This window comes from Panthera tigris, chromosome B1, assembly GCF_018350195.1.
Source record: "Panthera tigris isolate Pti1 chromosome B1, P.tigris_Pti1_mat1.1, whole genome shotgun sequence".
NCBI lineage: Eukaryota > Metazoa > Chordata > Mammalia > Carnivora > Felidae > Panthera > Panthera tigris.
The window spans coordinates 123,012,834-123,036,896 of record NC_056663.1 but is presented as its reverse complement, the minus strand read 5'-3'; the positions used below and the strand labels follow the sequence as shown (position 1 = coordinate 123,036,896).

At 32.8% G+C, this 24,063-nt stretch overlaps 1 protein-coding gene across 1 annotated transcript in view; it reads right to left on the bottom strand.

Moving 5' to 3' along the window:
• STPG2 (sperm tail PG-rich repeat containing 2) overlaps positions 1-24,063 on the bottom strand; it is a 614,041-nt gene that overhangs the window by 290,397 nt on the left and 299,581 nt on the right. Inside the window, 1 exon segment of the mRNA XM_042984154.1 lies at positions 14,860-14,975. Within this exon segment, the coding sequence (XP_042840088.1) occupies positions 14,860-14,975 (116 nt within the window).

Here is a 24,063-nt window from a genome sequence, read left to right as displayed (position 1 = left end):
GGAGCAGAGTGAGGGGCGGACAGAGGATGCAAAGCGGGTTCCATACTGACAGTACAGAGCCTGGTGTGGGGCTCAAACTTGCCAACTGTAAGACCATAACCGGAGCCAAAATCTGATGCCTAACCAACTGAGCCATCCAGGTGCCCCATAAAACATGATTTTAAAGCTTGGCTGCTTATTCATCCAGCACTGAACACTATACTCACAAAAGGAGCTAAATATGCTCCCCAATGTTGATTTTACTTTTCCTAGTCGACCTTTTGGCCACCACAAAGGAAATAATACAAGATTGAGAGCTAAGCATCTGAGAATTTAAAATAAATGACATGACACTTTTGTATTCATAGAAGTTACGTGCCTATCTTCTTATCATCAAGAAACTGATAAATATTTTGAGCAAATATAAAGCAGTATGTGTCAGACAGAAAAAGATGCTATTTAAAACTGTCAGTTACATATGAATATATGTTTATTACTACAAGGGGAAAGTGTTGCAATAATTGAAGGTGCTGGTGATACTTGTTATTTTGTGTACAAAAACAATTCATAACTTTCAAACAGAAAAGTGAATAGTTTATATGAATCATAAACAGTGCATCTGTTAGAAAAGTTTAGGAATACTTTTTTTTATTTTTTAGAACAAAAAATGAAAATATAAAATAATACATGGCATAATTACAGACATTAAATCATAACATAATTTAATTGTAGAAATATATGGAACAAGAGTGTTCATAATATTAATCAAAGTTACCTTTAAGGACTGTGTTTAGTTTATAACCATTTAATTCCATTTAAGGCACAAGTCTCTCAGGAAGTCTTACTTAGGAATTCTTCAGTTTTCATGAAAATAAATTAAAAAGAGAATTTATATTGTCAATTTCAATGCCTTAAAATTTCACATGGAGAGAAAACTCCAAAATTATGTATGTCTTCTTTCTCCTTAATTTTTTTTTATTTTGCATAAAATAATGCCCACAAGAAATTTCCAATTTTTCTGTTGTCTTATAATTAGGAATATTTTCTCTATAATCTTCACTAACATTTCAGGATATGAGGGAGCTTAAAACTAATTTTACACTTCAAGGATATTTAAATCTATAAAGCAGTTACTGAAGCAATATATTGAATAGCATTTTTAAATATTTTTTTAATGTTTATTTATTTTTGAGAGAGACAGAGACAGAATGCGAGTGGGTTAGGGGCAGAGAGAGAGGAAGACACAGAATCCGAAGCAGGCTCCAGGCTGCGAGATGTCAGCAAAGAGCCCAATGCAGGGCTCGAACCCACGAGCTGTGAGATCATGACCTGAGCCGAAGTCAGACGCTCAGTCAGCTGAGCCACTCAGCTGCCCCTTGAATAGCATTTTTAAAATATAGCTTACAATATTAAAGAATACAAAAATAGCACTTTATTTTTACAAGGTCAATACTATCATCACCTTTTTCCCTAGTAAATTAGAGTTATTGATTTTTTTTTTTTTACATTTTACAGACAACAGCTACTCAGAAATATATTTCAGACTCATGGTAATTAAGTTTGAGCTACCACATCAGATCTCATTATAAAGGAATTAATGTTTTCCAGGACACAAAATGGACTATTTTGCAAGATTTTAAGACCATTGATAGAGGAAGTAGCCACAAGGTGGCCTATTCTAGTCCTCATGGCAAAAATATGAATCTATTTGGGCAAGTCAGAACTATATATGATGCATCAAGAGTAGTCCATAGGTGGTCCTATGTATATAAAATTCAAAGAGAATTCTTGATTCCTGATGTGTAATTAGAATACAAATTAATAGGAATGGTTTTTTTGAAGGTCCAACATTTTTATTCTATGTGAGGAAACCAATCATTTCATGTATCCCTCCATAAAATACCTGGTGAGCAGAAAACCCACAGTGAGGCAGGAGTGAGTTTAGGGTACCCCAACTTGTTTAAGCAACCCTGGATAAACAGGTGGCATTAGTTCATACATGTGGCTATTAATTTATATGATTCATTTAATATTTCTTTCTTCCAACTTCTTCTAGAACTAAGGAAAAAAGGTGCTAAGAAGGAAGAAGAAACATCAAGGAAAATAATGTAACTTGGGACTCTGAAAACTGTGAATAAAAGATATATATTTTTGTAGTCATACCCTCTGTTTTTCAAGAGTAGAACTACTGAACAAGAGCATAAACAGGTCAATATCAATTGCCTCAGGAATGACTAGGTCAACATCAATGACAGAATGAGTGAAGATAAGGCATTACTGCACCAAGTGCCAATATCCACTCAGACTGTAATTAGTGCAACAAGGCCAAGGAAAGGAACACACTGAGCCCTGAGGGGCATCATCCTTGGAACTGAGTGATATCAGGAGAAAAAGAGGGCCAGAGGGTGTATACTTTGGCATTTGACAGTAAATTTTTTGACTGTCAAAGAGATCATGAGACTTTCTTTCTTGAAGAAGAAAACAGTTGATATTTCTAATGATTTTATTGTTGAGAATTCAAAGTCTGCTTTCCATATTAATTTACTGATTCTCCTCTAACAATGATTCTAATCTGTAACTAAACCTCAACTTAAAAACAAGACGCTATGGCTGGTAAACTAAAGTTTATATTTTACGAAAATATGGAAATAAAAATATGATTTATTATGATAACCAGAAATAAAAGTTTGGTAACTATTTATAAAATATCCTTTCCTTGGTTACAAACATGGTTAATTATCAAGAAGTTAAAGTTGAAATAGTACATTGAACAAATAATAAAACTTCTACGTTGCAGTCAGAAAAAGAGAATAGAAAAATACATAACTTTCATTTTGGCAAGATTTTTTCCTGCCTTTATATATCAAACTTAAATTGTGTCTCAGGCAAAAGTACTTTTTGGTAATAAAAAATAGTGATGGCTTAGATAATTTTTAGCATATTGAAACACACCAAAAAATAACACTATTTCAAGTTAAAAATAGGTTACATGCATATGAAACTGGTTTCTTTCCACTCTATTTTTTATATTGTTATGTTCACATCATCACCAAATGCCATTGTGAAAATCCTATATTTCACTCGTCTTTTTAACCATAGTACTCAAATGTCTATGTAAAATATCACATGTAATTTTCCTGGTTTTAAAAACATTTTACATAGGTAATTCTATAAGTAATTTCTGTGTTAAATAAAATTTGCATACACAGGAAAGAAATGACTTAGTACCTAAGAGGTTTGCAGCCATGGCGATTAGTAAAGCCAGAGCTTGATTCTTTTCTTCACAATATCACCCTAGAGGGGATAGAAACTGTGATTCTCTGCTCTTTAGCCAAATTACAGATAGCTAAAGGTATTCTTTTGTTAAAAAAGTGATTCTTAAACTTTTTTTTATTTTTGGTGGGGATGGAGGGAAGTTAGTTTACTTTGAAAGTATTATGGAAACTATCCACAGAAAAATACACAAATGTAAGAGCGCACAATATTTTGCTTCTTTTAAAGGCATTATGGATGGGGCACCTGGGTGGCTCAGTGGGTTAAGTGTACGATTTTGGCTGAGGTCATGATCTCACGGTTTGTGAGTTCGAGCCCTGCATCGGGCTCCATGCTGACAGCTCAGAGCCTGGTGCCTGCTTCAGATTCTGTGTCTCCCTCTCTGTCTGCTCCTCCCCCACTCATGCTGTCTCTCTGTCTCTCTCTCACTCAAAAATAAATAAACATTAAAAAAAAATTTAATATATAAAAATAAAGGGATTATGAACTCCATGAAAATGATTCATAGTATATAATCACCCAGACAATTTTTATAGGTTGAAACCAGTCCTTAAAGTCCAAAGATTTATCTTTATTCCAATACAATAACTAGTAACATAATTAACCTGGAATTCTATCAAGATATAATAGAGCAGACCATACCTCTGACAGGCATCTCAAGGCCTAATATGATAAACTTAAAATAGATTTTCCAGGAAAGACCTTAACAAGTCTCTCCAAACTTAGTAACTTAGGAAGTTCCAAGGACTATCAAGAGTTCTGTAAGCAGAAATGAAAGGAGAAAATTAAACAAAGGATGTGGTCCATGGAGAATCAGAGAATTTTGTTGGGAATGGCAGATGACAGGTAGCTTTTCAGCATTCATTTTGAGGTTTTAAATAATGTGCCATGACCTTTAGAATTGAAGTGCAAACTGACTTTTAAAAGCAAAAAATTTAAAACACATTTCCAAAGGATATAAAATACTGTCCTACAAACTTTGAAACTAAAGTATAAAAGTGGGTTTTTAAAAGCAGAAGTTTAAAATAAATATAATTTATAACTATAAACAAACATTTTCTACAAAGACAATATGAGCATTTGGAAATAAATTTAGGAACTAACTTCATCCAAAAACTATATAATTTACTCAACTCTCACCATCCTTTATTAGTAATATATTCATAAACAAAGGGAAAATAATATTTTTGAAGTATTAAAAAATTTAAAATGGGTTTTGCTTAATTTATATTAATATATAATGGTATACCTCTACTCAGAATCTTAGTGTCTACAGAATCTTTAGTATCTACCTGTAGTTAAGAGTAGAAAACAAAAACTCTGTGTTTTATTTAATATACTTTGTAATCTAACATTGTCTACATGTCTAATGTCATACCATCTATTTTATGTTATAGCAGAACTGACTCAATAAAAGCTTTCCAAGGATATTTTATTCTTCAGTGTCTCTTGGAGTCTGCATATATTGCAAGGATTGTCCAAGTAGAAAATTCCTATTATTCTCATATTTCATATAAAATGCTGTCTGAAGATTTGCCTGACTCATTTGGTTGACTTAGAGATTTCTTACCCCACATTTTTGTATCTTTTACTTATTTTCAATAAAAAAATATTTTATTGTAATTAAAATAGTTATATATTTTTCTCCTTTCAAGATTGCTAGGTATTTGGGAACAAAGATTTTTTTTTAACTTTTGTATTCTCAGAGCCTACACCATACTGAGTTCATTTTTGCAAACTAAGTATAAATGAGTATAACCACAAAATGAGAGTAATGTAACAATAACTACAATTTATGGATCCAGCTGTTTGTCAAGTACTGCAAAAATAAAAAAGAAAATCAAAACATTTTTTGGCACATTTTTTACTGTATTTGTAGCAGATTTTTTAGCCTTCTATCTGAGTTATTAAATGGCTGAAGTGAGATTTAAATTTTTTTTAATGTTTATTTATTTTTGAGAGAGAATGAAAGAGCATTAGCAAGGGAGAGGCAGAGAGAGAGGAAGACACAGAATGTGAAGCAGGCTCCAGGCTCTGAGATGTCAGCACAGAGCCAGATGTGGAGCTCAAACCCACAAACCATGAGATCATGACCTGATCATTACCCTCAGCTTAACCAACTGAACCACCCAGGTGCCCCTAAAGTAAGATTTAGAACAAGTTTCCTCTTAAAGCAATTAACCTACCTTTTCTCTACAACTGTGACTTTAACTTTTCTTAAATTCAGACAGTAGAAGGAACTCTTTCTCTAATGTAAATTTATACAAATATATAATATATGGAGCATAGAAAATGGAGTTACTCCACTTGAAGCAGATAATGGAGATCTAGACACTTATATATTAGGAATCCTTTTATCTGTTGTAAGTGGCCCTTTGGAATGAATATATAAACTCTAATGCTCTAGAAAATTTGTTTTCAACATTTCTGATCTTATACTACCTACTCCATTTTACTTACTGTAAAGATTATGTATAGGCAATTTTCAATATTAAAAAATAATCTGTATTGCAGTACTTAAGCATTTCTTCTCAATTTTCTTCTATAATATCTACAAAGTCCCACCAAAACTTGAGAAATTTCTGATAACAATAAAAGCCTCATTTGTTAGAATCTGAGAAAAAAATATACTACTATCAAGTTGAATGGAGCTCTTCTGAGACTAACAATTGATATCTAACATATATTTTTTCAAGTAATAATGAACAGAATCCAGTGACTTGGAGATATTTATCTTTCCTCAAATTTCATTTCTTCTTTCTCAGCTTATAAGACTCAAATGGCAAATTTCTGAATCTCCCTTCCAATGTACTTATCCTCCTTTTGAAAAATCCAGAGAACTGCTCTTCTTTATTACATTAGTAAATGAAAACAAACAGACACTAAAATATAAAAAGCCTAGGAGCTACTGAAAACAAGACAGCTTTTAATCTAGAACACAACTAGTTGCCTCTCTTCCAAGCTCAGTGCAGAGCAAACAGGCTAAAAACCTCAGATCCCAATTTATCACTGAGGAAGGAAAGAGTTAGACCAAACATCTAATGATTCAACTTCTCTGGGGGCTGCCTGAGGAACTTTTATCTGCCTCATTTATCTATGAGCACTGATAGGATCCAGAATACTCTAGATGTTTGCAGGCTGCTAAGAAAAAGGAAGCAGGTTGAACCAGGACAAAGGTTTAATTAAGAGGTTCAGAATCTCTGGTTGCATTTATTGGTGAGAGTCTTCTCCTGTATGAGGCTAGGCATGAGGACTAGGAGAGATGGCTGTTTTGTTTAACGTACAGACACCAAAATAGAAAATCAAGGAAAATGAAGAAACAGAGAAACATGTTCTAAGCAAAGGAACAAGTCTCCAGAAACTGACCCTAATTAAAGAGAGATATATGATTTACCTTTCACACTATTCAAAATAACCAACATAAAGATGATCATCAAGGTTGAAACAATGCATGAACAAAGTGAAAATTTCAACAAAGAGAAAATATTAAAAATCACCAAACAGAAATCAAAAGGCTCAAGGTACAATTGAACTGAAAAATGCATTAGAGGGCTTCAGCATCATACTAGATCAAGCAGAAGATAGGAATACAAACTCAAAGACAGTTCATTGGCAATTATTCAGTCAGAGAAGCAAAAGAAAAAGGAAAAATAATGAAGATAGTTTAAGGGCCTCATGAAACATCTGCAAATGAATCAATATAGGCATTACAAAAGTTCCACAAGACACAGAGAAAGGACCAGATAATTATTCAAAGAAATAGTGGCTAAAAATGTCTCAGACTGGGGAAGGAAATGGAAATCAGATTAAGGAAGCCCAAAAGATCCTTCCAAAAAAATGGATCCAAAACATTCACAAGACACATCATAATCAAACTGTCAAAAGTCAAACACAAAGAGAATTTTGAAAGCAGTAAGAGAAAAATGACTTGTCACACATACAAGTGAACCCTCACAAAACTGTCAGCAGGTTTTTCAACAGAAACCTTACAAGCCAGAAGGGAGTGGGATGATAAATTCAAAGTGCTAGGAGAAAAAAATTATTGATATTTCAGTAGAAGAAAATGGTGATGTAGGAGAAGACAGCTTCCCTGTTTTCTCACAAAAATCAATGATTGGACAGCTATCCATGAACAAAAACGTCTAGAGTCCACTTAGGAAAATTTAGCAAAACATTATAATTAAAAAAACAGAATAATAGCACAAGAAGAGAAAGAAGACAATTGAATTTTGCCTGAGTTTTCATATCCCCCAAGTGGCATTTTTCAATTCCAAGAAGCAGCTTCCCAGAAAGAAAGAGTTTCACTTGCCAAGAATAAGCAGAGTGGGTGACCAGCTTTGCCAGCCTCCTGGGGTACTGTGGGAGGGTCCTGCTTTGGTTTCACCCCACCCAGACCAGCAAAACTAAAACATCTAGTGCTGACTTGAAACAAGAAAGAAAAGCAGAGGTTATTAGCATAGATGCAGGATAAGCATAAGCAATTGCAGTTCACAAGTCTTACTCTGCAGATAAACTCAGTAGACTGTACCACTGGCAAAGCCAAAGGCCAGCACAGCTGCTGTGGATCTCCAATAGATCTCACCAGCTTTCTTGCCACAGGTATTTGAATTCACTGATACCAGCCACTTGAGTCTCTTCTCACTCCCTCCACTCCCCCAAACACCCCTGTTAGAGTCTTGGACCACACTAGCAACCATCCAAGGTACTATGGTTGGACAAGTGTAAGATACAAGCCACTTGAATCCCTCCCTGCCACCTTCAGACCCTAGGAGACATGACCATAGCCATCTCTGGCTTATGCAGCTTGCACAAGGCAAGATGTCTGCCTAGGCAACAGGAAACTATAAAACATCCATAAAATAATTAATAAAGTGGCATTAGTAAGTCCTTCTCTATCACTAACTATAGTATAAGTAAATGGATTAATTTTCCATCTAAAAGAGTAGAAAGGCTACATGGACTTCTTTTTTAAATACACAACTATATAGGTATTTCAGGCTTAAGGATTCACACAAATTCAAAGGGAAGGGACAGAAAAAGATATTCTATGGAGGTGGAAACTAAGACAGCAAGGGTAGGTATACTTATATCATAAAAAATAGACTTTAAGCCAAAAATTGTATAAACAAAGAAAGCCATTTTATAATCATAAAGGGTCAATTCATCAAGAGGATATAACAATTGTAAATACGTAGGTACACAACACCAGAGTACTTAAATGTATTAAGCAAATAGTAACATATCTGAAGGGAGAAATAGATAATACAATGATAGCAGAGGACTTCAATCATCACTTTTAAAAATGAATAGATTATCCAGATAGAAAGATCACAAAACAAGCCTTAACAAATGTAAGGATATTGAAATATCACAAAGATATTTTTCCAACCCCAATGGTATGAAACTAGAAATCAATAAAAGGGAAAAAAACTGAAAATTACACAATATGTAGAAATTAAACAACATACTCTTGAATAACCAATGGGTCAAAGAAGATGTCAAATGAGAAGTTAAAAACTATTTTGAAACAAATGAAAATGGAAACACAACATACCAAAACTTATGAGATGTAGTAGAAACAGTTCTAAGAGGAAAGTTTATACATTAAATGCCTACATCAAGAAACAAAAATAATCACAAATAAAAAAAAACTAACTTTTCATCTCATGGAACTAAAAAAGAACAAATTAAGTCCAAAGTTAGCACAAGAAAGAAGATAACAAAGATCAAACAGAAATAAATATGCAGACCAGAACAACAAAAAATGAATGAAACAAATTTGTTTTTTTTTCAAAAAGGAATAAAGAAAATTAACAAATCTTTACCTAGACTGAGGAACAATAGACATCAACTAAAATCAAAGATCAAAAAGAAGACATTACAACTGACATCACAGAAACACAAAGGATCAGAGACTAATATGAACAACTATACACCAAAAACTGCATAACCTAGAAAAAATGGATAAGTTCCTAAAACATACAATCTGCCAACAGCGAATTATAAAAAAAATAGAAAATCTGAGTAGATCTACAACTAGAAAGAAGATTGGATCAGTTATCAAAAACCTCCCAACAAAGGAAAGTACAGATTGTTTCATTGGTTAATTCTACTTAAAATTTAACGAATCAATGCCAATCCTTCTCAGAGTCTTCCAAAATTTTGAAGAACAGATAACACTCTCAAACTCATTTTACAAGTATTATCCTGATACCAAAGCTAGATAAGGATGCTACAAGAGGAGAAAATTACAGGCCAACAAAATATTAGCACAACAAAATACTAGCACAATAAATTCAACAGCACCTAAAAAGGATCTTACATCATGATCAAGTGAGATTTATCACTGAGATACAAAGATTGTTCAACATATACAAATCAATAAATGTGATGTAACACATTAATAGAATAAAAGATAAAAATCATATGATCATCTCAATACATTCAAAAAAACCCACATTTGACAAAATCCAACATCCTTTCATGATAAAAACTCTCAACAAATTGGGTATCGACTGAACGTACCTCAATATAATAAAGAGTATATGTGGCAGGCTCACAGTTAATATCCTAATCAATAATAAAAAGTTAAAAGCTTTCTTGCTAAAATCAAGAACAAGATAAGGGTGTCACTCTACCCACACCTATTTAACAGTACTGGAAGTCCTATCAAGATCAATCAGGCAAGAAAAAGTAATAAATGTTACCCAAATTGGAAAGGAAGCAGTAAAATTATGTTTGCAGATGATATAATCTTATATATAGAAAGTCCTAAAGATGCCACAAATAAACTGTTAGAAATAATAAATTAACTCAGTAAAGTTACAGGATACAAAATGAACATACAAAAATCAGTTATGTTTTTATACACTAACAACAAACTATCACAAAAATACCATTTGTAATAGCATAAAAAGTAATAAAATACTTAGGAATAATGTAACCAAGGAGTTTAAAGATCTGTACATGGAAAATTATGACAATGATGTAAAAACTTGAAGAAGATACAAACAAATAGCAAGATATCCCATGTTTATGAATTGGAAAAATTAATAATGTTTAAATGTCTATTATACCTAAAGTGATCTATTGATTCAATGTAATCCTTATCAAATCCCAAAGGCATTTTTCACAAAATAGAAAAAGTAGTCCTTAAATTTGCATGGAACCATGGAAGACCCCAAGTAGCCAAAGAAATCCTGAAAAAGAACAACAAAGCTAGAGGCATCACATTTCCTAATTTCAAAAGATATTACAAAGCTATAGTAATCAGAACAGTATGGTTATAGTATACAAACAGACATATAGACAAAGGCAACAGAAAAGCGAGCCCAGAAATGAACTTTTGCATATATGATCAACTAATACTTGATAAGGACACCAACAACACTTAATGGGGAAAGGATACTGTCTTCCAATAAATGTTTTAGGAAAACTGGATAGGTACATACAAAAGAATGAAATTGCAGCCATATCTTACCCTACTCACACACACACAAAAATGAAGACTTAAATCTAACACCTAAAACCATGAAACTTCTAAATCATAGGGAAGATGCTCTCTGACACTAGTCTTTGCAATGGTTCTTTTAGATATGACACCACATGTAACCAAAATAAACTAGTGGAACTATATCAAACTGAAGAGCTTCTTTACAGGAGAAGAAACAATAGAAAAATGAAAAGGCAATTAATGGAATGGGAGAAAATATGTGCAAACCATCTATCTAATAAGTGGATAATATAAAAAATATATAAGGAACTCATACAACTCAATAGAAAAAAAAAAGTTGAGTAAAAAATGGGCAGAGGACTTGAATACACATTTTTCCAAAAAAGATATACAAATGGTGAACAAGTAGAAAAGGTGCTCAACAATCCCCCCTATCAGGGAAATGCAAATCAAAACCACAATGAGATATCACCTCACATCCCTTAGAATGGCTAACATCAAAAAGACAAGAGATAACAAATGTTGGTAAAGATGTGGATAAAAGGGAACTAATGTGCACTGTTGGTGGGGGTATAATTTGGTACAGCCTTATAGAAAAGAGTATGGACATTCCTCAAAAACTAAAAATCGAACTACCATATCTAGCAATTCCACTTCTGGGTATAGATCTGAAGGAAATGGATTACTACTTTGAAGAGACATCTGTACTCCACTGTCTCTATGGCATCATTCACAGTAGTCAGGCCATAGGACAACCCAAGTATCTATCAAAGGAAGAACAGATAAAGTTGTGGTTTGTGTCCATAACAATGAAATATTATTCCACCATTAAAAAAAAAGAAGGAAATCCTGCCATTTCTGAAAACATGGATAGACCCTGAAAGCATTATGTTAAGTGTAATAAGTCAGACAGAGAAAGATAAATACTGTATGTTCTCACTTACATGTGGAATCATAAACAGCTGAACTGATTGAGATAGAGTAAAATGATGGTTGCCAGGGGCTTGGTGGGGGGGAGAGGGGAATAGAAGACATAGAAAGAAATTGGGTAAAAGGTATAAACCTTCTATTAAAAAATGAAAAAAATTCTGGAGAGCTTATATACTGCATGGTGTATACTATAGTTAACAATACAGTATGATTACTTGAAGGCTGCTAAGAGAGTAAATCTTAACCATAATCATCACACACACAAAAATGGTAACTACGTGAGGTAATGGCATCATTTATTGCCACCTCATTGTGGCCATCATTTATAATACATACATATGTCAATTATATATGAACAAAGCAGAAAATAATATTAAAAATACTTGTATTATTAAATTTCAATTAATTTCAGTAGAATTTGCTTTTTTAAAGAGAGGTATATTTAAATTTTTCTGTAATATTTAAATGAAGGATTTTTTAAAAGTTAAATTTATTGAAGTTTCTTCTATCCTATTTTAAAATATTCTCATATAACTGTCAATTTTAAATTCCAGAAAATAATGTGTTGCTTCATGTAAACCTTAAAAATGTTCGTGTTTACTGAGAAGACTTACTCAACGAGAGAACATTAATCAGTCAATAAAACTTGCTATTTTGAAAGGGCATTTACATATTCTTCTCACTAAACTAAGTTAATAAGTATGTCTTTATTCATGGATAAAGATTAGTGATCTAATCATGGGAAGAAAATCTTAGAATTATCCATTTTGTTTATTTATACAATAAGCATTTATTAATATGCTCCTATATGCCAGATTCTGTGGTTGAAGCCCTAATAATATAAAAGTAAATAAGTGTCACTCTTATAGAGTTCAGAATCTGCTACTGGGAGTTCTTGATTGAAGCCATAAGTGAGTTATTGTGGATTAACAAACCATTTAAAATTGTATACACGTTTTTTTACATGAACATATGTGCACAATTTTCCCCTTTAAGGTCCCTAGCTTTCATTATATCTTTAAAAGGATCAGTGACAGTGAACCAATAAATATCAACAACTAGAAGGAGTAAAAATGACACAGATTAGTTTGTAATTGAAATATAGTGAGTAATGTTCCAATGACAATTCTGACCACACCCCCATCCAAAAAATAAGTACATAAAATAGAGAGAGAACACTAATTGTGCCTGGGACACTCAGGAGACTGTTTAAACAAGAATAAAAATAGTAAGCAGACTTTGCAAATATGGCTGTGTAACTTAAGAGAGCTATTGTAATAGATATTATTGTTATAGTACCACCTATATTGGATAGGTTAGATCCAGTGTGAACATGTGACACTGAAAACCTATAACTAATGATGGCACAAATCATACACATTTAAGTGTTTTTTTTAAATATAACATAATATTGCAATCTTAAAACAATGTTATAAATTTCTAAAATCATCTTTTTCTGTAAAAAATAAAAGTAAAATATTTAGGCAAACATGTTCTCAAGAGTTACCAACTGAAATTTATTAAAGTCAATAGAGAAAGAAAGAAGTACCAAATTAAAAACTAAGAGCAAATAATAATAAATGGACCTATAATTTACTGGTCTATCAGATTAAAAATAACTTTTCCTTTAAAGAAGGAAAACTTTGAAAGAAAATTACTTTTTCAAAAAACTTTTCAACTATTAAAGAAAACAATAGGAAGACAAAAAAATATTATACACTCCGTTCTCAACAGAAAAGTTACCCTGAAGTGCAGTATGTGTGTGTGTATATATATATATATACATATATATACATTCAAACAATACCTGAATAAACATCATTATCAAACCCATAAATGTTTTCATTTGGCATAGAAAATACTATGAAGAAGTATAAATATAATTTATAAAATCTTAATGAAAGAAAAAGAAAGATTTTTAAATACTAGAAAGATTAGTAGATACATTTTCTATGATAAATGCATCACAAAATAAAAGGGTATCATTACATTTACTGACATTATTATTTGTAAATACCACTAAAATCAGTTTTAAAAAGTAGGGGAAAAGGATTCAGCTAAAGATTTAATATGATAATATATCAAACTATGAACAGCTATACCATCTAACTTATCAAGACTGATAGCTTACTGATCAACACTTACTTTAAGACCCTTTCTCACTGTGCCTAATAACCCAAAGTAAACAAGTCATAAACTTTGCCCAATCCCAGCCAGTTTCCCGTTTGTAAGACCTGTCTTACATCACAGAGCTCAGGTCCTAAAACACCAGAAGTCCTTTGATTTGCATCTCCTAAAACACTATTAAGACTGCTTAGCAGATTCTCCCTTTCCAAAGTAAATAGAATTAGCATTGCTTAATCAGTAGGAATTAGCAGTGGTCTTCTGGGGGAATCAACAGCCAACAAATAAAATAACAACTCTTTCATTATTCATTTTCTTTTCTTTTTCTTTTTTTTCCCTGATGTTGCATTATGAATCTGCTTTGACAGAATGCCTAAAAATTATTTAGATCATGACATTTTAAATAAGCAGAAAGCATACATTCAATAAAAGTGAACTTGTCATTAACTAACCCAAAAAACAACATTCACTATGGTTTGGCCTGAGTATTAACTCTTAAATTACTTGCTATAAGCCACTATAAAATATTTCACTTTTAATAGTGAGTAGAGTACAAATGGGGGACCTATTCATCCTAGAGTGGGAATTAAGGCCAATCGTGAACACAATTTTTAAAACTTGAAGGTTTACTTAAGCATTCTTCTTGTAATCAGAAGGCCCACAGCTTAAGAGTCCTTTATTTATTATGAATCTAGACTACAGCATCTATACTTATTTAAAAAAGATAAAAGATCCAAACCTGATTTTACTGGAGCAACAGGGCTATCTTCTGAGCCTTCTAATAAATCCATGATTGCAATAAATATTTGGAAATTTCCATTTGTGTATGTAAACAACTAAGTCTTTAAGTTTCAGGGATGTAAAAAATTATATATATAACAGTGCTTAGTGGACATTTATAGATAAATTGACAAATAATTCTTAATTCAGTCTTTAAAAACTGTCAGACTGTATTTTTAAAAATGCCTCCTTAGAAGATTTTAATAGCTAGTAATATGAATAAAACATATGTAAAGGACTTTAATGTAGACATTTTCAGTACTTTCTGGAAATTATTCTATTCTTTTGTTACTGATAAAAGAAAATTATCATTGACAAACCTCATATGTAGCTGGACCAGGAGTAATCTCTTTGGAATCTTTAAAACGCTTTGATGCCTTAACAAATAAGGGTATGGAGCAAGATTTCCTTAAAACAGGATTGTATGCTGCAGGTCCTAAAAGAAAACAAGTATAGAAAATAATAAAATATTTTAAAATTATTGATTTGGGTCATATAATTACTATTCTTAGATTCATGCTCTTAATATGTAATTTTAGCATCAAACAATCTTGGACTCATTCTTTTTGAATGCTTAAAATCATTCAGTTTAGGGCTTTGAAATATAATAAGCACAAAAAAGTAATATTTGCTTATCTAATAATTAAATGTAATATAGAAGTATTTTCCCAAAAAAGCAAATAGTACTCCCTCAAGATAAATATACATCATGAAAAAAAAATACCTGACTTCTTTATTTTCTAAAAATGCATCCATATGCTCAGTGAAGATATAGGGCTTGAAGTGCATTTGGAAATATGAATAAGACTCAAAGAAGCAAAAAGGTAGTTTAACAGCATTCTGGGCACTAAACATGATGGAAGCCAAGATACAAAGACAGAATTCACATGAAACAATTAGATATAATAAACAGACTGGTTGAATGGAATAGGGCCTAATCCTAAATGAGAATTTTGTACTAGAGCCAATAGGTTTCAGACTGTATTACAAAGTGTCCCAGAATTCCAGAGAAGTGCCTAGGGAACACTGTATAGGTGAAGTCCAAGTAGAAGGAGGCTGAATTATTTTCATTCAAAACATCTCTAGATTTACTTTTCTTTGTTTGGGTCTCAGGTTAAAAAAAAAAAATTAACTAAAATTGTCTAATATATATATTTTTAAATAAGCATTTGGAAACTACTTCCACAGGTAGTGGATAGCTCTTGAAGGCTTTAGACTAAAGGAGATTCATAAAGAAAGAGGTAGTTTAAGAAATAAACTTCAGGGGCGCCTGGGTGGCTCAGTCGGTTGGGCGGCCGACTTCGGCTCAGGTCATGATCTTGCGGTCCGTGGGTTCGAGCCCCGTGTCGGGCTCTGTGCTGACAGCTCAGAGCCTGGAGCCCGTTTCAGATTCTGTGTCTCCCTCTCTCTGACCCTCCCCCGTTCATGCTCTGTCTCTCTCTGTCTCAAAAATAAATAAACATTAAAAAAAAAAAAAAAGAAATAAACTTCAGCAGTACTTTATAGGATGGCATGACTTGCTTTGTTTTAAGGACACTAATAAGGAGTTTACTAACATTGGTAAAGGAAAGGAAGAACAACTCCAATATTTTCTAATAGATGCAACAAATATTTAGTATGTTTAGTGGCTGGAAGAAGATAAAAATAAAAAATGGCTAATGAAAAGGCAATACTGTGGGGCACCTAGGTAGCTCAGTCGCTTAAGCATTCAACTCTTGATCTCAGCTCTAGTCATGATCTCACAGTTCGTGGTTTTGAGCTCCACATCAGGTTCTCTGCTCTCAATGCAAAGCCCGCTTTGGATCCTCTTTTCATCCCCGTCTCCCTGCTTCTTTCTTTCTCTCTCGCAAAAAAAAAAAAAAAGGCAATACTGTGACAAAAAAAAAAAAAAAAAAAAAAAAAAAAAAAAAACCACAGTAGAAAGATACCATTGAAGAGGAACATCATGTGTTTGGTTTTGAACCAGTTATGTTTGAAAAGATGGCAGGATATCCAATAGAAATGTTCAGAAGACAAGTGAAGGTACACAATTGAAGCTCATGAGAAAGCTGTCCTGGAGAAAAGGAAAGGAGTTATTCACGTAGAGGCAATAGTTGAGGTATCTCTAAATGAAAGAGCGTGGAGAGAGAAAATTAAATAATTGAGGACTGAAACAAGGGGGTGCTGCATATAGGAAAAGAGGAGGAGAATCAAGGAAGGAAATAGTCTAGTGAGTAGAATATGGCTAGCACAACATCATAGGGAGAAGTTTTTCTTTTCTCCATCCACATGTTAACCAAAACGTACTGAGTGTCTGCCATTTGTCAAACCTGTATTTCCAGAGAGTGCTAGAGGTCTACTGTATCAAAGTTTTAAGAGGAGACTTCAAAGAGAGGTCCCAGTGGAGCATATAGAAAAGTGGTGATGAATGAAACCAAATTAGAGGGCATTAAAGAGATAATGTGGGGAGAGGAAACAAAAACGTGAGCACTGAATATTATGTTCACTGAACATAAACAATGAAATACATATAAAGATATTAATAGAATACAAAATTAATGCCTCTGTCTCCCTACTACACATGCAACTGAAAAATCACCTACTTTGAAGAACAGATTCCTCCAGATGTTTTCAAATCTAAAATATTTTTAGAATTGACAAATTCATATGAAACATTTTTAAGGCTTTAGCTTCATTAACTAGGACACGTCAAAATTTACAATAAGAGATGACATTTGACTCTAGTTCAATCATTCTAAAGTCAATTCAATTCATAGGATAAATATCCAAAATTATAAAGTCCTTGTGGGAAGCTGGTATGAACTGAATGATTGTAGCCTCCCTGCCCCATTCATACGTTAAAACCCCAATCTCCAATGTGATGGTGTTTGGAGATGAGGCCTTCAGAAAGTAATTAGGTCACAAGAGTGGAGCCCTCATGATAGGATTACTGGTTTTATGAAAAGAGACATGAGAGAATTTATTTTCTCTCTCTGTTTCTGCTGTGTATGCAGATGTCTATCTGCAAACCAGAAGGAAAGCTCTCACTAGGAATGAAATGTCACTTTGGGCATTATGATTTTGGATTTCCCAGACTCCAGCAACTGTGAGAAATAAACTTGTACTATTTAAACTACTCAGTCTATGGTATTTTTTTTATAGCAGTCAGAATTGACTAAGACAGAAGCTAAAGTGTATTGATTTGCCAAAATACAAGTAAAGTGTTGTAGCAAGTGCCATCTTGCATCCATGACTTTGGAATAATAAATTTCTATTCATAGTGCAGAAAAACAATGTACATAGACATACATAATATCTTTAAAAATAGATAAATACAAACTAAACTACACTGGGAAAATGTGTCAGTTACTGCAGTATCAAGAAAAGAACACAAACCTATTATCAGGAACTGGGTGCATGATTCTACAGTCAATTAATTAAAAATTACAACTTTAACCATAAAGATGTATAAAGTTTAATGCAATAGATAAGACTATAAAGCAAACACTGGTTTACTGTTGTATCAGTAAATTTCATTTTCAACTATGAAATGAAATAGTCTATTCCCGGTCCTTACCATCATGCTACAACAACTGATAAATATGTACCTTTATGATTATAACTCATTAAAAGAAAATAAAATATTCAAATGTAGTTTTAGTGGATTTCCTCTTATTGGAATTCCTTTGAGAAGCATTAAGTAAAGTCAAACTCTCAATATGCATCTTACTGCATTTTAGCACTTAGCTTGCTTTAATCTACAGAGCATTAAAAAAAAGGGGTCTATTTTACTTGATCTTAAAATATATTTCCAATTACATATGTTACTGCTTATATGATACAGGTCAAAGATTTACATTGCTTCACCAGCTCTGATTCATGGCTGGATTATGCAGAAATTATCTTCTATTTATTTATCAAAATGCCACATTTTAATCACAGGTCATGGAAGAAGAAAACTTCTCATTCCAAATCAAACACCTATGAAAAGTCTGCCTGAGTCATGACTATTATATAATGGGAAATTCAAGAGCAGGTGATTCTTATAATTACATATTTTCCAGCCCTATGCCAGCTTAGTCTCTATGAAATGTCAACCAATGCTACAGGGCAAAAATGGGAGAGAACAGGAACAATGAGTAATTTAAAATAAAAATAATTTTGGTACATTAGAGTGGTCTCAGAAATAACTACTTCTATAAATAAAGCTACAAACCTCAGATTAAAAATGGCTGTCTTCATAACAAGCTAAAATTTATAAATCATGTACTCAAATTTGTTTATGAATACTAAGTCGTTTTTTCACATGAAGCTGAAAGAAACTACTGAAAAGTAAATAATCCATGTGTGAGCATATCTTTAGGAATTAAAAAGCATCTAGGAAACTATTCATTACAATGGACCACATGACTTTAAAATGTCATTTAGAGAGTTTAGTTTTATGGAACACGTTTTCTCATGCTGATTTTATTCTCTAGCTCTACAAATGAAATAATAGCTAAAACAAGAGATTAGTACACAAGGAACTATTATCATCAATGTCAAAGCCACATTTAGGTACCAAGCTCTTCTCCTGCTTCCTAAGATTCGATTTGATTAAACGGCACTTCAGATTATTACCAAACAACCTGTGGTCTATTAAACTGAGCTTATAGGTGATGAGAAAAAACAGGTATGAGTCTCAATAATGCATAAACTTTTAACCAAAGTTCCATGTATGTTTTACCATCCTGTTAATATCGCTGTCAAAAACAAAATGGGAACTATGTGTTTCAAGAAATAATATCTTGGGGTGCTTGGCTCAGTCGCTTAAGCATCCAACTTTGGCTCAGCCCTGTGTCAGGCTCTGTGCTGACAGCTCAGATCCCGGAGCCTGCTTCAGATTCTGTGTCCCTCTCTCTTTCTCTCTGCCCTTCCCTGGCTCGTGCTCTGTCTGTTTGTCTCTTAAAAATATCTAAATGTTAAAAAAAATTTTTTTAAACAGAAATAAGACCTTAAATACTTAAGAATGATACTCTAAAATTACTATAGAGTATCTAAGAATTATTGCCAATACAGTCCCTAAGAAATGGTCTCTTATAATGAACTCCAACCTAAGTAGACTGAGTACTGCATCAACTGGAGTCTACCTAAATCATCCACCTGTTAAAACATGTGTTCCTAGCATTGAGTAAGCAGTAGGACTGTCACTGTTATGACATGTAAATACAAGATCAGACAGATTTGGATTGACTGAAATATATCTTCAGACAAAAAAGTCTGTTTATCCATGTATCTCTATATGCATTCTTATAAAATTCTTACCAAATGTGCATCCATAAGCCCTATCAAATGAAGTCTTTGAACTGATCCTGTAAAAAATATTTCACTCTCTGATAATGTAAGTACATTATACAAATTTGAATGACTTTCATCAGTCTTGAATATGTAGGTATAATACACTTTCTGTATGAATTATAGGAGCCAACTGGTAGGAAGGATGATAATCTTTCATCTTCTACCACTTTGAGTAGGTGGTATATGAAAATGTAACACATGAGTGATTATTTTTTTTATTTTTTTTTAAATTTTTTTTAAGGTTTTATTTATTTTTGAGACAGAGAGAGACAGAGCATGAACAGGGGAGGGGCAGAGAGAGAGGGAGACACAGAATCGGAAGCAGGCTCCAGGCTCCGAGCCATCAGCCCAGAGCCTGACGCGGGGCTCAAACTCACGGACTGCAAGATCGTGACCTGAGCTGAAGTCGGAGGCTTAACCGACTGAGCAACCCAGGCGCCCCCCATGAGTGATTCTTAATGATAAATGAACAAAGTTATCAAATAATCAATGAAATATAAAGTTATTTTCAAAGTAAATAAAATATCTCACAGCTGCTCCGGCAGAGTATCAAATTTTCCTTTCATAACTGAATTTTGGTTTTTACATCCCGCTGTTCATATTTAAACATTTGGAGCAGGAATGCCAAGAAAATTATCTAAGCAAAAACATAAAGTCTCAATATGTATTTAAAGTCCCTTTATATCACTATCATTATTTTAACTCTCACTTAAAGCTGAATTAGGAAGGTATTCCCCCAGAGACTGGCACTTATCTCTGTGAATATTATATGTAAAACTCAGGATAAAGCTATGTATCTTTGTAAAGTACATTAGGTCATAGATTAAGTGATGAGAAGTTCTTTAAATATAAACATTAAATTTATTTTGAACATTTGATTAATATTAAACAAGCTAAATTCTTTAAGAAAGAAATAATAAATACGTAATGATTTAAAACATTTTAATGGCTAATAATTACCATTTTAAAATGTAACTATTTGACATTTCTTTAACTTACTAAAAATTGTTATATTCTTAAGTTTTTGGATTTGAAACTTTCTCTGAATAGCTCTGCTATGATAAAGCTAGACTCAGAGTTTAGCATTTTCTGAAAGAAGAGCCTACATGATTAATATAGAGACAAGCGAATTAAACAAAGGTTAATATATTCATTGGCACCCTAAATGAAGAAATTTTTGCACCTTAAAACAAAATTATTTTATAGATTAAGTAAAAGATAAAATGGTTCTCATGCTTTGATGCATAAATGTCACATTCACCAAAGATTAAACAAAAACCATTAGGTTAACCATCAAATATCCTAGAAAACTTCTTGCTCCTTTTCCATAAACTTAAATCTATGTCTAGATATAAATCTAGAAAAGATTTTTTTCTTCTCCTTATCAGTGTTGTCTGCTCACTCCGCTCCTGTGATCACAGGATATAATGTACATACTCTCTAACGCTGTTCCTATAACTTCATGGAATAATAATAGCAGGCTAAGAATTCAGCAGAATTCTTCCCTTGCAAACCTTCTCATCAACTACCACAAGTTAATTTTAAACAAGACAAATAACAGGGGGATTGGTTTATCTTAACAGTACTTGTGTCCAAACAGTAAATGGTTTCCTCATCTGGCTTCAATGCCCATGACCCACCAGACCTGTTCACAGCCCTTCCCTAGCTTCGGATGTGTTTCTCCTCTGGCCTCTGGCTGAACTTGTTCTATAGCTTGAAATAACAAGACTGAAAAACAAAGAGAATCATATTCAGCACTATATATTTTAAATTAATCTTTTCCAAAGTGTAGTTCATGGACCACAGCCATCAAAATAACCCAGATTAGTGTCAGACTGTAGATTCCCTTAGATTCATAAATCATAAAATCATACTCTCTGAAAGTGGAACCAAGAAAACACAACTTTAACAAAGCCCATTGCTTTAGACCTTTTAACTATAACTTAATATGTTGCTATTAGTAAATATATCTACACATTAACTCTTTTTTCCCTCAAAAAATCTCAAGAATTCGTTATCCAGAGCAAAAACTTTCTGAAATTATGGATGAGACTATCGTTTCTCCAGAATATATCTGAATCTCTTATGCCCAGCGCCTGTTTATGGTAGAGCTTCAGTCAGGGCCTACTGAGCTGAACTAGGCCAAGCCAAAGAAAGAGTCTGTTTATAAGCCAACTAGAATCTACTCCTGAGACTTTAAGCATTCTAATTATTTTCTTTTCATTTTAATTTCTTCTCCAGTAATTGTCTATGGAAAAATGGATACCTTAAAATCCTATTTCTATTTATACTGTGAAAATGACATTTAGATGATATATCACATAAATGTTTGTAAATACATTCAGAATAATCATTGCCTGAGAGATTGGTAGGAGACTGCAGTATTAAGATGGAAAAGAAACTTACTTTATAGTGTATATCCTTCAACACATTATGAATTCGGTTATGGCCATGTCACACTATTTCAATTTGGGGCCAAGTTGTGCAAAACTTATATTTCATGATCATGGAAGATGAAATTCTGTAAAGTGTAAGTATATTCTCATCTCTATTTTAATCTATCATTCTCTGGAATAAATCACAAACCTAAATTTTAATTCAAGATTTCTTATACTAGCCATGTGACCTTTATAAATTCTTTAAACCTTTTTAAGTTTCAGTTTCCTCCTTTATAAAAGGGGGTTGAAATGGTCCAGAAAAATTCCTCAAAGCTACACAATAAGTAAGGACACATCATTCAACTGCTTTAAGTCCTTGGGAACTTCCCCCAAAGAAAGGAAAATAAAATTATTTAAATTTTACAGAAAACTGATTTAATAGCTGAGCTGTGACGGGCTCTATGATTTTAACAACTCCTTTACTACTTTACGCTCCCTTCTTAATCTTTAGCTGTCTCTAGCACTTGCCAAAAATATCAAAATTGCCAAACAAATATCATCTTAATTAAATGAAGATATGCTTTCACCTGAACATGGTATTTCTCAAACAGGTGAATAAGGTCTAGGAGATGGAACAAATTGAGGTTTCTATGATAAATTTAGAGATTTTTGCTCCTGGATTATTATTCGCATACCACAAGTGGGTGTAATTCTGATTTGCACCTATACTTTTAAACTTATAATAAGTACACACACATTTAAGGAAAACAAAAATATCGCAATTCTAAAAATCAAATTGTCTTCATATATCCACAATCTTGACACTGCTAGTTGCCAAGGATGCCACATACTGCTACTTCCAAAACCTGTTATAAACAATAATTTTTTAAAGATCAAGAGTTACATGATGTCTTAGAATCAAACAGGCCTCGGTGCCATCTTTTGGTGAAGGCTGCCTCTCTGTGGCAGAATACAATGTGTCATGTTCTCTGAAGGACAATTTTCTCTTATTTTTTTTAAACCGGTAGAAAAGATCTGTATAATATTCATAAATACATAGATTTAAATACAGTATTTTTACTACATCTTTCAGAATATTCTTGGATTCAGGTTTGGAAAGGTCTTGGACCCTGAGGAACTGCCTCACTCACAAGCATGTAGAACAAGGGATGAAAATAATTATTTATGCAAGTAACAGAAATCAAGTAAAATACAATTGCTCAAATAGAATGGTCATGTTTGCTGTCTTTTTTGAAAGTTAAAGTCATTATTCACTTAAACTGAGTGACCTCTGCTGGTCAGAAAGACATACTTATTAACAGATATCGAGCCTACCAGAAAGCAGCTGTTATCTTAATTTCCTGAAGGAATTCCTTAAAAATACTAAGTGTACCATAAGATGATGCTTCTTACTCACTTAAAGAACAATGATACAGGAACATATCCTATTTCAAACACTGAAAGCCAAGAAGCAAATATCAAGTGGATATCTTTGAAGAGCACTGATTTAATTGTTCTCTCTTCATTAATGACTACTGTTAGTCGTAATGAAAGTAGGCTTAAAAGACCTTCTTATTATATTTAGGAAGGACATATGTTCTACAATGAATTTTTTTAAGACTTGGTACTTTTAACCATATGATAAGTGAAAAAATTAGCATGTGTGCATTTTTTTAACAGAAAGGAACAAAATATCTCTCAATCACAAGCATGCAACTTGTTATATCTCAAAAATAAAGGATTTACTTAATTAAGCAATATTATCACAGAAGTGACATATACCTTATCTAGAATGGAACATACTCCCTCATCAGAAACAGTAAAAACTAA